Below are 14,607 nucleotides of genomic sequence, written 5' to 3'. Positions count from 1 at the left end.
GATGTCAGAGTGTTGGAGTGTGCCCCTGGCTATCTGTAAATGATGTCAGAGTGTTGGAGTGTGCCCCTGGCTATCTGTAAATGATGTCAGAGTGTTGGAGTGGGCCCCTGGCTATCTGTAAATGATGTCTGAGTGTTGGAGTGTGCCCCTGGCTATCTGTAAATGATGTCAGAGTGTTGGAGTGGGCTCCTGGCTATCTGTAAATGATGTCAGAGTGTTGGAGTGGGCTCCTGGCTATCTGTAAATGATGTCAGAGTGTTGGAGTGTGCCCCTGGCTATCTGTAAATGATGTCAGAGTGTTGGAGTGTGCCCCTGGCTATCTGTAAATGATGTCAGAGTGTGTTTTACTTTTGATAAGTATGTTCTAGCAATTACATTTAGTTTATGGTATGGTAGGGTATGGTAGGAGATACCAGGCGCACCGGTTTGAGTGTGTCAAGAACTGTAACCATTGGGGTCAGTGGAACACTTTCAACACCATGTAGAGTCCATACCCAGAGGGCAAAAGGGGGTGTATCTCAATATTAAGCTGTTCTTAATGTTTTGTACACTCAGTGTAGCTCCGTTCTCCATAAAGGATCTATAAAGAACGATAAAAAAGGTTTTTATATAAGGGTTTTTGGTGCTATATGCAGTATAACCTTTTTTAAGGGTTCTTTATAGCACCATACAGGTTCCATTTAGAACCGTAAAAAAAGTCCATATAGCACCAAAACGGTTCAGCCAAATAACCCTTATTTGGTACTATATAGAACCATTTGTATTTAGTGTGTGTGAAGAGTACTTACTGACAATCACGACACACAGTAAAAATAGTGAGAGAGAGAGAGAGAGAGAATGAGAGAGAGATAGAATGAGGGAGAGCGAGAATGAGAGAGAGAATGAGAGAGAGAGAATGAGAGAGAGAGAATGAGAGAGAGAGAATGAGGGAGAGGTAGAATGTTGGAGAGAGAGGAAAGAGAGAGAATGAGAGAGAGAGAATGAGAGAGAGAGAATGAGAGAGAGAGAGAGAGAATGAGAGAGAGATAGAATGAGGGAGAGCGAGAATGAGAGAGAGAATGAGAGAGAGAGAATGAGAGAGAGAGAATGAGAGAGAGAGAATGAGAGAGAGAGAATGAGGGAGAGGTAGAATGTTGGAGAGAGAGGAAAGAGAGAGAATGAGAGAGAGAGAATGAGAGAGAGAATGAGAGAGAATGATGGAGAGAGAGAATGAGGGAGAGATCTGTATGTGTTGTTGCTTTGTGTGTGAGAGGGAGACATGGAGGGATACAGAGATACAGATAGAGTTTGAGAACTTCAAGGAGAAAAGGCGTGAGAGAGTAACGGTGAGAGAGAACTGTGTATTGTTACCTGGTGAGGTTGCAGCACGGTGAGAACTATGGAGTCTTTGCAGCATCTAAAGAGAGGACAGAAAAGAGGAGAGGAGTGTGGAGTGGATTAGGTAACACCAGGGCTGTGGCATTGGAAGAAACTGTCCTGTTCTTATCTGCTAGACCTCCTCTCTGTTCTCTGTGTTCTCAATGACTCATCTGTCTCATTATGTTTCTATGGAACACATGAGGCTTAGAGACAGACTATTTCTCCATGAATTTAGCCTTCAAACACACAGAACGATCCCCGCTGTACTGCTGCTGCATTTACTGCAAATATTATGCTCTTATGTGTTGTGTGAGTTCACACATTGAAAGAACATTCCCACCAAAGTTTGTCCTGTCCTAGACTCACATAAAGTGTAGTCTATAGACGAATAACAATCTAGAGACACATTGCGTTGGACTCGACTCATTCCTTATCTCCCCCCACCTCCCACCCCTTACCTTCCTAACCAAACCCACCGCCCTCCTCCCTCCCCCCTCCCCTGTGGTGATATAAAGGATGTTACCTTACAAGGTCTATGACTCTCTCCCGGGAAGCCTCGCTCACCACCTCCTCATTGATGGCCAGGATCTGGTCTCCAGGGAGAAGCTTGCCGATGGACGGGCCGTCTGGGACAGCACACATACACACACAGGCAGAGGAAAGCTTAGTCTATGAGTAATGGACACACAGACAAAGACATCAAACTGACAACACTCATATATCATCTCTCTCTCTCTCTCTCTATCTCTTGCTCTACCGCTCTATCGCTCTGTCTCTCTCACACACACACACACACACACACACACACACACACACACACACACACACACACACACACACACACACACACACACACACACACACACACACACACACACACACACACACACACACACACACACACACACACACACACACAGTTCCCTACCTACCTGCAGAGACGGAGCGTACAATGACTGGTCTCTGGCTGCCTGCTATGAATCCAAAGCCTTGGCTGGGGTGGCGCTGAATGCAGACCTGTCGAGCTGAAGCTGGGCCAGGAGTCAAGCTACCACTGTCCATACCATCCTGGCTCTCTTCTAACATCGCAGGGCTGCACCGGGAACACACACACACACACACACACACACACACACACACACACACACACACACACACACACACACACACACACACACACACACACACTCAGAGTATGTAGAAATGTGTTGTGACCCTACGTAGGGAGGGAGTGTAGTGTACCTGTCACATGTGTTTGTGTGTCCATCCTGGACCTTGGCCATCCCCTGAGAGGAGGGAGGAGCATGGGACGAGGTCTCACAGAAAGGAGCTCAGTCTGATTCTCAATCATTCACCTGAGAGAGGAGGATGGACAGAGAGGGGGGGTGAAGGGAGGAGGGATGGAGGGGGTAGGGCATTATATATGTGATGGAGTGGAAGGGGGAGAAGGAGGGAATAACATTAGAGATTGAAATAAATAATCACATGACTGAAGAAAATTCCAACAGAGCCTATAAGACTTGGCGCAGAGTAAAAAACTCAATTGTTATAGGCCAGGGGTATTCAACTCTTAACCTACGAGGTCTGGAATAGGCTAGGGGTATTCAATTCTTACCCTACGAGGTCTGGAATAGACCAGGGGTATTCAACTCTTACCCTACGAGGTCCGGAATAGGCCAGGGGTACTCAACTCTTACCCTACGAGGTCTGGAATAGACCAGGGGTATTCAACTCTTACCCTATGAGGTCTGGAATAGGCCAGGGGTATTCAACTCTTACCCTACGAGGTCTGGAATAGGCCAGGGGAATTCAACTCTGACCCTACGAGGTCTGGAATAGGCCATGGGTATTCAGCTCTTACCTTACGAGGTCTGGAATAGGCCAGGGGTATTCAGCTCTTACCCTACGAGGTCTGGAATAGACCAGGGGTATTCAGCTCTTACCCTACGAGTTCTGGAATAGGCCAGGGGTATTCAACTCTTACCCTATGAGGTCTGGAATAGGCCAGGGGTATTCAGCTCTTACCCTATGAGGTCTGAAATAGACCAGGGGTATTCAGCTCTTACCCTACGAGGTCTGGAATAGGCCAGGGGTATTCAGCTCTTACCCTACGAGGTCTGAAATAGACCAGGGGTATTCAGCTCTTACCCTACGATGTCTGGAATAGGCCAGGGGTATTCAACTCTTACCCTATGAGGTCTGGAATAGGCCAGGGGTATTCAACTCTTACCCTACGAGGTCTGGAATAGGCCAGGGGTATTCAACTCCACGTGGTGTCCCAGGTCTAAATCAGTCCCTGAATAGAGGGGAATCATCCACCTGGTGTCCCATGTCTAAATCAGTCCCTGAATAGAGGGGAATCATCCACCTGGTGTCCCATGTCTAAATCTGTCCCCGAATAGAGGGGAATCATCCACCTGGTGCCCCAGGTCTAAATCTGGCCCTGAATAGAGGGGAATCATCCACCTGGTGTCCCAGGTCTAAATCAGTCCCTGAATAGAGGGGAATCATCCACCTGGTGTCCCAGGTGTAAATCAGTCCCTGAATGGTCTAAATCAGTCCCTGGTTAGAGGGGAATCATCCACCTGGTGTCCCAGGTCTAAATCAGTCCCTGATTAGAGGGGAATCATCCACCTGGTGTCCCAGGTCTAAATCTGTCCCCGAATAGAGGGGAATCATCCACCTGGTGCCCCAGGTCTAAATCTGTCCCTGAATAGAGGGGAATCATCCACCTGGTGTCCCATGTCTAAATCAGTCCCTGAATCGAGGGGAATCATCCACCTGGTGTCCCAGGTCTAAATCAGTCCCTGAATAGAGGGGAATCATCCACCTGGTGTCCCATGTCTAAATCAGTCCCTGAATAGAGGGTAATCATCCACCTGGTGTCCCAGGTCTAAATCAGTCCCTGAATAGAGGGGGATCACCCACCTGATGTCCCATGTCTAAATCTGTCCCTGAATAGAGGGGAATCATCCACCTGGTGTCCCATGTCTAAATCAGTCCCTGAATAGAGGGGAATCATCCACCTGGTGTCCCAGGTCTAAATCAGTCCCTGAATAGAGGGGAATCATCTACCTGGTGTCCCATGTCTAAATCAGTCCCTGAATAGAGGGGAATCATCCAACTGGTGTCCCAGGTCTAAATCAGTCCCTGAATAGAGGGGAATCATCCACCTGGTGTCCCATGTCTAAATCAGTCCCTGAATCGAGGGGAATCATCCACCTGGTGTCCCATGTCTAAATCAGTCCCTGAATAGAGGGGAATCATCCACCTGGTGTCCCATGTCTAAATCAGTCCCTGATTAGAGGGGAATCATCCACCTGGTGTCCCAGGTCTAAATCTGTCCCTGAATAGAGGGGGATCACCCACCTGATGTCCCATGTCTAAATCTGTCCCTGAATAGAGGGGAATCATCCACCTGGTGTCCCAGGTCTAAATCAGTCCCTGAATAGAGGGGGATCACCCACCTGATGTCCCAGGTCTAAATCAGTCCCTGAATAGAGGGGAACAATGAAAAAAAGCAGTGGAACTGGCTTGGAAGTCCAGAGTTCAGTTTGAGGGGTATAATCTAGGCTATTTGTTGTTATGAAACCACCATCCATTTTATTTCAAGCAAGCTACATTTGTGGTCTAGCCACAAAACAGCATGGCTTCTACACAAGGGCAAAAAATACTATTTTGAAGTTGAAAGAAGCGATATCACTGAACACACTCTCCATCTGGGTCCCAAATGACACCCTATTCCCCTAGGGCTGTAATCAAAAGTAGTTCACTACATAGAGATAGGGTGCCATTTGAGATGCGACCTTTCTCCACATCTCCAACACACTCAATAGATCGCGTTCTACACTGAACAAAAATAGTAACACAACATGCAACAATTTAACAATTTCAAAGATTTTACTGAGGTACAGTTCATATAAGGAAATCAGTCAATTGAAATAAATTCATTAGGCCTATGGATTTCACATGACTGGGAATCCATATATATTTCACCTTTATTTAACCAGGGAGTCCAGTTGAGAACAAGCTCTCATTTACAACTGCGACCTGGCCAAGATAAAGCAAAGCAGTGCGACACAAACAACAACACAGAGTTACACATGGAATAAACAAACGTACAGTCAATAACACAATAGGAAAACATCTATATTCAGTCAACGAGAGCATACAGGTCGCAGTGGTGGGTAGTAAATGGGGCTTTGGTGACAAAACGGATGACACTGTGATAGACTGCATCCAATTTGCTGAGTAGAGTGTTGGAGGCTATTTTATAAATGACATCGCCGAAGTCAAGGATCTGTAGGATAGTCAGTTTTACGAGGGTATGTTTGGTAGCATGAGTTGAGGAGGCTTTGTTGCAAAATAGGAAGCCGATTCTAGATTCAAATGGTGGTCACAGATACCTTAAAAAAAGTAGGGGCATGGATCAGAAAACCAGTCAGTATGTGGTGTGACCTCCATTTGCCTCATGCAGCGCGACACATCTCCTTTGCATAGAGTTGATCAGGCTGTTGATTGTGGCCTGTGGATGTTGTCCCACTCCTCTTCAATGGCTGTGCGAAGTTGCTTGATATTGGTGGGAACTGGAACACGCTGTCGTACACATTGTTCCAGAGCATCCCAAACATGCTCAATGGGTGATCTGTCTGGTGAGTATGCAGAATAGTGTACATATCCTTGTGACAGGGGGCCGTGTATTATCATGCTGAAACATGATGTGATGGCGACGGAGGAATGGTACAACAATGGGCCTCAGGATCTCGTCACGGTATCTCTGTTCATTCAAATTGCCATAGATAAAATGCAATTGTGTTCATTGTCCGTAGTTTATACATGCCCATACCATAACCTCACCGCTACCATGGGGCACTCTGTTCACAAGTTCAGGCCAGTTGGACGTATTGCCAAATTATCTAAAACGATGTTGGAGGCGGCTTATGGTTGAGAAATGATCTTGGCAAAGGAGAAATGCTCAGTAACAGGGATGTAAACACATTTGGTCAAAGAGATACGCTTTTTTGTGTGTATGGAACATTTCTGGTATCTTTTATTTCAGCTCATGAAATATGGGAACAACACATTACGTGTTGTGTTTATATTTTTGTTCAGTGTAGTTTCTTCCAAATCTTCTGACTCCAGATAAAGAATGTACACAGGATGGACAGAAGAAGAGAGAGTGTGAAAGAGGATTGAACAGAAGAAGAGAAAGTGTGAAAGACGATTGAACAGAAGAAGAGAGAGTGTGAAAGAGGATTGAACAGAAGAAGAGAGAGTGTGAAAGAGGGTTGAACAGAAGAAGAGAGAGTGTGAAAGAGGATTGAACAGAAGAAGAGAGAGTGTGAAAGAGGATTGAACAGAAGAAGAGAGAGTGTGAAAGAGGATTGAACAGAGGAAGAGAGAGTGTGAAAGAGGATTGAACAGAAGAAGAGAGAGTGTGAAAGAGGATTGAACAGAAGAAGAGAGAGTGTGAAAGAGGATTGAACAGAAGAAGAGAGAGTGTGAAAGAGGATTGAACAGAAGAAGAGAGAGTGTGAAAGAGGATTGAACAGAAGAAGAGAGAGTGTGAAAGAGGATTGAACAGAAGAAGAGAGAGTGTGAAAGAGGATTGAACAGAAGAAGAGAGAGTGTGAAAGAGGATTGAACAGAAGAAGAGAGAGTGTGAAAGAGGATGGAACAGAAGAAGAGAGAGTGTGAAAGAGGATTGAACAGAAGAGGAGAGAGTGTGAAAGAGGATTGAACAGAAGAAGAGAGAGTGTGAAAGAGGATTGGAGGATGTAAACAGAGAGAGGGAGTGTTTACATGCACTGCAGGCCTTTTTTTTTTTTTAATACATCTGTCAGAAAGCAAAGCACTTAAAATCTGTGTAAGGCAGAACAACTGAATGAACCTAGCTTTTAATGGCTCTAGTGATGAAGAGGCAGCTGAGGTCAACAACAACAACACATTCTCCTTTCCAGATGCCTGCGTGGGAGTTGAGTTAGAGGGAGGGACAGAGAGGAAGAGGGATCGAAAGAAACGCTGATATACCATTGTTTTATCTCCTTTTAGTGAGCTGCATATTCTGACAGTGTACAGCCTACAGATGAGACGCTGAATGGATTCTGAATGGGACAGATTGCATCTGGAGGACTAGCATCAGACACAGAGAGAGAAAGAGATAAAAGAGAGCGAGAGATAAAAGAGAGAGAAAGAGAGAAAGAAAGAGAAAAGAGAGAGAAAGAGAGAGAGAGATACAGGAGAGAGAGAGATAAAATAGAGAGAAAGAGAGAGAAAGAAAGAGATAAAATAGAGAGATAAAAGAGTCAGAGATACAGTAGAGAGAGATGAAAGAGAAAGAAAGAGAGAGAGAGAGAAACAGGAGAGAGAGAGAGAGATACAGGAGAGAGAGAGAGATACAGGAGAGAGAGAGAGAGATTCAGGAGAGAGAGAGAGAGAACAGAGAGTGAAAGAGAGAGAGAACAGACAGAGAGAGAGAGAGAGAGAGAGAGAGAGAGAGAGAGAGAGAGAGAGAGAGAGAGAGAGAGAGAGAGAGAGAGAAAAGTGAGTGAAACAGAGAGAGAAAGAAAGAGAAAACAGGGAGAGTGAAAGAGAGAGAGAAAGAGAGAGAGAGAGAGAGATGGAAAGTGAGAGAGGGAGACAGATAAAAAAAAAAGTGAGAGAAGGAAAAGTTAAATGTTATTCAGATACCGATGATCCATTTTACCCACAGTGTCGGGTCTGTGGAGAGGCATAGATAAATACAGGGATGACAAGCCATCAATACATGAGCACAGGTGATTCAGTGGAGTCAATGGTTGATAGATATGGTCTGTCACATTTGTTTTTCCTGATAACGACAGAAGGCCATTGAAGGAAAATGTCACCTCTCCAATCACAGCGCAGCGTTAATGATCCCTGACTAATCTATGACAGGCGATCAATTGACGATTTATATCCATTTCAAAGATCTCTCGTCAAGGGACAGACTCATTATAGCAGTATGCTAACAATGAACTAAAAGGATTATAAAGTGTCTCCCAAATGACACCCTTTCCCCTTTATAGTGCACAACCTTTATAGGGGATATGGTTACACTTGGGAGGAAGACATAGCATGATATCAACCTAGCTAGCACATTTGGTTTCTTGGAAATTGTGGGAACATATGTTTTTGGTTTCACATTGGTTGTGTGAATGAACAGAACAGAAGTGAAAACAGCACCTGTACTGGGAATGTAAAGTTTTTTAGGTTGCAGGGAGGTTCTGACAACGTTTCTGGGAGGTTTTATTAACGTTCTGAGAATGTAAGTTCTCCGTTATTTCTCCGTGAAAACTTACACTGAATGTTTCAAAGACATTGCTATGTTATTCTGGCTTAACTCCAAGCATAGATAGATGACATGGAGATTCATTTTCTTAGCCCTGATCATACAAACACATTTTGTTGTTGTGACATGGCATCACTGAGAACCTATAATCTTCTGTTCTTTACTCATGGCATTAGTCCACAAAGCCACCAGGATGGTTAGCATGCTATATATTTTTTTCCCATGCAAAGGTGATCATTTTAGTCTATTCAAACAGACCGGATTTCAAAAGAAAAAACACCAATTAAGATCAGGTGTGGCCAATTAGTGGGCGTGGCCAACACACCTAAACACACTTAACAAGATAGAGGATATTGAGAGTTTTGCTGATGTTGAAAAAGAAATGTATATGTTTTTAAATAAGCATTATGTTTTTTATAAAAAGTTTTCTAAATGTTCTCGAAACAATTTGAGAACATGACATAAATTATGCTGGACTACTGAAACGTGTGACTAGCAACTATCTATCCTGTATCATTCCCAAAAGGTTTATGGGAAGGTTGTAGGCAAAATAACCATAGGACAACCACGCTCTCGCCAAGCTCTAAGAAACATGGTACTTAAAACATTATGTGGTAGTTGGGAAGGCTTCCCTGTCAGTATACAGACTGCGTCCTCACTGGTTCCCAGCAAACAGTAAACGTTCATACATTAGGTAACCATATATTGTTTGCTGGGAAGTTGTTTTCAGGAACTTGTGAAACTCCTGATGTATAATGTTTGTTGTTTATGGTAATTCAGGCTGAAGTGTGAAGGTATTTAAGTCCTAACTGTTGCTTAGACTCTCTTTGATGCTATGTATCGAGAATCACCAGCTGTTGTTGCAAAACCTACTCATATTCTGTGATTAAGCACTTGTGACTAAGTAGCATATAGCTGTCACAATGTAATTGTTCTTTCTCTCTACCCCACACTTTCTTTCTCTCTCGGCACCCTGCCACCTCCCACCCTCCCATCTGCATTATCGCTCTCTCTCTTTCTCTCCGCCCATTCTCTCTCCCCTCTCTCTCTTTCTCTCCGCCCATTCTCTCTCCCCTCTCTCTTTCTCTCCGCCCATTCTCTCTCCCCTCTCTCTCTTTCTCTCTGCCCATTCTCTCTCCCCCTCTCTCTGCCCATTCTCTCTCCCCTCTCTCTCTTTCTCTCCGCCCATTCTCTCTCCCCTCTCTCTTTCTCTCTGCCCATTCTCTCTCCCCTCTCTCTCCTTCTCTCTGCCCATTCTCTCTCCCCTCTCTCTCTTTCTCTCCGCTCATTCTCTCTCCCCTCTCTCTCTTTCTCTCTGCCCATTCTCTCTCCCCTCTCTCTCTTTCTCTCTGCCCATTCTTTCTCCCCTCTCTCTCTGTCTCTCTGCCCATTCTCTCTCCCCTCTCTCTCTTTCTCTCCGCCCATTCTCTCTCCCCTCTCTCTCTTTCTCTCCGCCCATTCTCTCTCCCCTCTCTCTCTGTCTCTCTGGCCATTCTCTCTCCCCTCTCTCTTTCTCTCTGCCCATTCTCTCTCCCCCTCTCTCTGCCCATTCTCTCTCCCCTCTCTCTCTGTCTCTCTGGCCATTCTCTCTCCCCTCTCTCTTTCTCTCTGCCCATTCTCTCTCCCCTCTCTCTCTTTCTCTCTGGCAATTCTCTCTCCCCTCTCTCTCTTTCTCTCCGCCCATTCTCTCTCCCCTCTCTCTCTGTCTCTCCGCCCATTCTCTCTCCCCTCTCTCTCTTTCTCTCTGCCATTCTCTCTCCTCTCTCTCTCTTTCTCTCCGCCCATTCTCTCTCCCCTCTCTCTTTCTCTCTGCCCATTCTCTCTCCCCCTCTCTCTGCCCATTCTCTCTCCCCTCTCTCTCTGTCTCTCTGGCCATTCTCTCTCCCCTCTCTCTTTCTCTCTGCCCATTCTCTCTCCCCCTCTCTCTGCCCATTCTCTCTCCCCTCTCTCTCTGTCTCTCTGGCCATTCTCTCTCCCCTCTCTCTTTCTCTCCGCCCATTCTCTCTCCCCTCTCTCTCTGTCTCTCCGCCCATTCTCTCTCCCCTCTCTCTCTTTCTCTCTGCCCATTCTCTCTCCTCTCTCTCTCTTTCTCTCCGCCCATTCTCTCTCCCTCTCTCTCTTTCTCTCTGCCCATTCTCTCTCCCCTCTCTCTCTTTCTCTCTGCCCATTCTCTCTCCCCTCTCTCTCTTTCGCTCTGCCCATTCTCTCTCCCCTCTCTCTCTTTCTCTCCGCCCATTCTCTCTCCCCTCTCTCTCTGTCTCTCTGCCCATTCTCTCTCCCCTCTCTCTCTTTCTCTCTTTGCTTCCTCGCCCCTCTCTCTTCCTCCTCTCTCTCCATTTTTCTCTGCTCCCTCTTCACCATCGGGAGGGAAGGAAACCAATCCTGTTGCGTCATCATGGAGCCTCATAGGGATTGGTTATCCATCAGTGGTCTGTGACGGCTGTATACCATTATGCTTGTCATATCTACTCAGCACCTCCCCTTCAGCCCATCCCTGCCAAGAAAGGGGGCAGGATTTGTGTCCTAACCAAAGAGATAGCATAAACATCCCTGCCAGGAGAGGGGGCAGGATTTGTGTCCTGACCAAGGAGATAGCATAAATATCCCTGTTAAGGAGAGAGAGCCCACACTTATCCTCTCCAGCCACAGACATTACTCACTGGGGCCAGAGCCCGGAGTCCAGTGGCCATTACCCCGGAGCCAAGAGCCAAGAACCCAGAACTTGGAACCTGTAATCTATTCTAGAACCTATAGAACAGGAGCCCAGTAAGTGTCAGACATACAGTAGACAATACATCAGTCCTATATCTATGGTGTAACTTAGGGTTGCAAAGTTCTGGTAACTTTCCCAAAATTCCCTGCTTTTCCAAAAATCCATGTTGGACGATTCTGGATTCCCTACTTTATTCCCCTCTGATTATGGGAATCTTCAAACTGGGATTTCTGGAAAACCTGGGAATTTTTGGAAAAGTTACCGGAATTTTGCAACAATAACACAGCCTGCGCACACTGAAGAATCTCTGAGTTCAGCAGGCCAGTTAAATAAGATCTCTGGTGTTCAGCAGGCCAGTTAAATAAGATCTCTGGTGTTCAGCAGGCCAGCTAAATAAGATCTCTGGAGTTCAGCAGGCCAGCTAAATAAGATCTCTGGTGTTCAGCAGGCCAGTTAAATAAGATCTCTGGTGTTCAGCAGGCTAGCTAAATAAGATCTTTGGTGTTCAGCAGGCCAGCTAAATAAGATCTTTGGTGTTCAGCAGACAAGCTAAAGAAGATCTCTGGAGTTTTTTTTAAGTTCATCTCATTTGCAACTGCGACCTGGCCAAGATAAAGCATAGCAGTGTGAGCATACAACAAAGAGTTACACATGGAGTAAACAATTAACAAGTCAATAACACAGTAGAAAACAAAGGGGGGGTCTATATACAATGTGTGCAAAAGGCATGAGGAGGTAGGCAAATAATTACAATTTTGCAGATTAACACTGGAGTGATAAATGATCAGATGGTCATGTACAGGTAGAGATATTGGTGTGCAGAAGAGCAGAAAAGTAAATAAATAAAAACAGTATGGGGATGAGGTAGGTGAAAAGGGTGGGCTATTTACCAATAGACTATGTACAGCTGCAGCGATCGGTTAGCTGCTCAGATAGCTGATGTTTGAAGTTGGTGAGGGAGATAAAAGTCTCCAACTTCAGCGATTTTTGCAATTCGTTCCAGTCACAGGCAGCAGAGTACTGGAACGAAAGGCGGCCAAATGAGGTGTTGGCTTTAGGGATGATCAGTGAGATACACCTGCTGGAGCGCGTGCTACGGATGGGTGTTGCCATCGTGACCAGTGAGCTGAGATAAGGCGGAGCTTTACCTAGCATAGACTTGTAGATGACCTGGAGCCAGTGGGTCTGGCGACGAATATGTAGCGAGGGCCAGCCGACTAGAGCATACAAGTCGCAGTGGTGGGTGGTATAAGGTGCTTTAGTGACAAAACGGATGGCACTGTGATAGACTGCATCCAGTTTGCTGAGTAGAGTGTTGGAAGCCATTTTGTAGATGACATCGCCGAAGTCGAGGATCGGTAGGATAGTCAGTTTTACTAGGGTAAGCTTGGCGGCGTGAGTGAAGGAGGCTTTGTTGCGGAATAGAAAGCCGACTCTTGATTTGATTTTCGATTGGAGATGTTTGATATGAGTCTGGAAGGAGAGTTTGCAGTCTAGCCAGACACCTAGGTACTTATAGACGTCCACATATTCTAGGTCGGAACCATCCAGGGTGGTGATGCTAGTCGGGCATGCAGGTGCAGGCAGCGACCGGTTGAAAAGCATGCATTTGGTTTTACTAGCGTTTAAGAGCAGTTGGAGGCCACGGAAGGAGTGTTGTATGGCATTGAAGCTTGTTTGGAGGTTAGATAGCACAGTGTCCAAAGACGGGCCGAAAGTATATAGAATGGTGTCGTCTGCGTAGAGGTGGATCAGGGAATCGCCCGCAGCAAGAGCAACATCATTGATATACACAGAGAAAAGAGTCGGCCCGAGAATTGAACCCTGTGGCACCCCCATAGAGACTGCCAGAGGACCGGACAGCATGCCCTCCGATTTGACACACTGAACTCTGTCTGCAAAGTAATTGGTGAACCAGGCAAGGCAGTCATCCGAAAAACCGAGGCTACTGAGTCTGCCGATAAGAATATGGTGATTGACAGAGTCGAAAGCCTTGGCAAGGTCGATGAAGACGGCTGCACAGTACTGTCTTTTATCGATGGCGGTTATGATATCGTTTAGTACCTTGAGTGTGGCTGAGGTGCACCCATGACCGGCTCGGAAACCAGATTGCACAGCGGAGAAGGTACGGTGGGATTCGAGAGTTCAATGCGGTTGTGTTCTGAATGAGTGAACCCAATCCTTTCCCTTCACTGTTTGATTGACAAATGTATTGACAAATGTATGTTTAATCACAAGCCACAGCTGGCAGCCACTGAGCTGGAGTCAGCCCAAGATTCACTGAGTATAAAGAAACAGTTTTAGGTAATTTTCTGTTCAATACCTCATGCTACAACCACTATGTTCAGTGCTCAATACCTCATGCTACAACCACTATGTTCAGTGCTCAATACCTCATGCTACAACCACTATGTTCAGTGTTCAATACCTCATGCTACAACCACTATGTTCAGTGCTCAATACCTCATGCTACAACCACTATGTTCAGTGCTCAATACCTCATGCTACAATCACTATGTTCAGTGCTCAAAACCTCATGCTACAATCACTATGTTCAGTGCTCAAAACCTCATGCTACAATCACTATGTTCAGTGTTCATTGACATATGGGACTTCATCCTAGGAGTAAAGGATCGAGGCTAATACTGTGAGGAAAAGATAGGATGTGAGAGGGAGGAAAAAGAGAGAGAGAGAGACAAAGAGAGGGAGAGAGAGTGAAAGACAGAGACAGACAGGCAGGCAGCTGGAGGACACAGAAGCAGATAAACAACAATCCGGTAACAGAGATCGACCTTTAGTGAGCGAGAAGGCCCAGGAATTCTGTCAGGAACCACCTCCCCGAGGGCATCAACAAGCCCGGTCGTTTCCATGGTTACCACAGCGCTAGCTCGACAGTGGGGGAGGATGATTATTATTGTTATTTGGGGCTGCTAATAATTGTCCTGTTACGCACAGTGTCTAATGAAAATGTGTTTCTTGCATATCCCAACTCCCCCCGAGACACCCGCATAGAGTGGGTTCTCAACCAGGGTCACCATTGTACAGTGCCCCTCAAGCAATTAGGGTTACGTGCGTTGCTACAGCAACAGATTTAACACCTTGTCAGCTCCAGGTATTCCAACCAATGGCCTTTCGGTTACTGGCCCAATGCCCTAAGTTCGAGGATACCTCCCACCACGATGATTGTAGTGATGGTGATAAGGAGTGATGATGGTGATGAGGCGAC

General features: G+C 45.9%; 1 protein-coding gene across 1 annotated transcript in view; it reads right to left on the bottom strand.

Annotated features, from left to right (window-relative positions):
- LOC109882840 (FERM and PDZ domain-containing protein 3) overlaps positions 1–2,715 on the bottom strand; it is a 48,337-nt gene extending 45,622 nt beyond the window's left edge. Inside the window, exons 1-4 of the mRNA XM_031797264.1 lie at positions 2,602–2,715; positions 2,292–2,452; positions 1,883–1,985; positions 1,351–1,396 (exon numbers count right to left, since the gene is read on the bottom strand). Of these exons, the coding sequence (XP_031653124.1) occupies positions 1,351–1,396; positions 1,883–1,985; positions 2,292–2,452; positions 2,602–2,642 (351 nt within the window). The 5' untranslated portion in view covers positions 2,643–2,715. The remainder of the gene's footprint in view (positions 1–1,350; positions 1,397–1,882; positions 1,986–2,291; positions 2,453–2,601) is intronic.
- Between the last annotated feature and the right edge of the window lie 11,892 nt (positions 2,716–14,607).

Source organism: Oncorhynchus kisutch, linkage group LG19, assembly GCF_002021735.2.
Source record: "Oncorhynchus kisutch isolate 150728-3 linkage group LG19, Okis_V2, whole genome shotgun sequence".
Taxonomy (NCBI): domain Eukaryota; kingdom Metazoa; phylum Chordata; class Actinopteri; order Salmoniformes; family Salmonidae; genus Oncorhynchus; species Oncorhynchus kisutch.
Note: the sequence above shows the minus strand (reverse complement) of the source record. Positions and strands in the feature narration are given on the sequence as shown.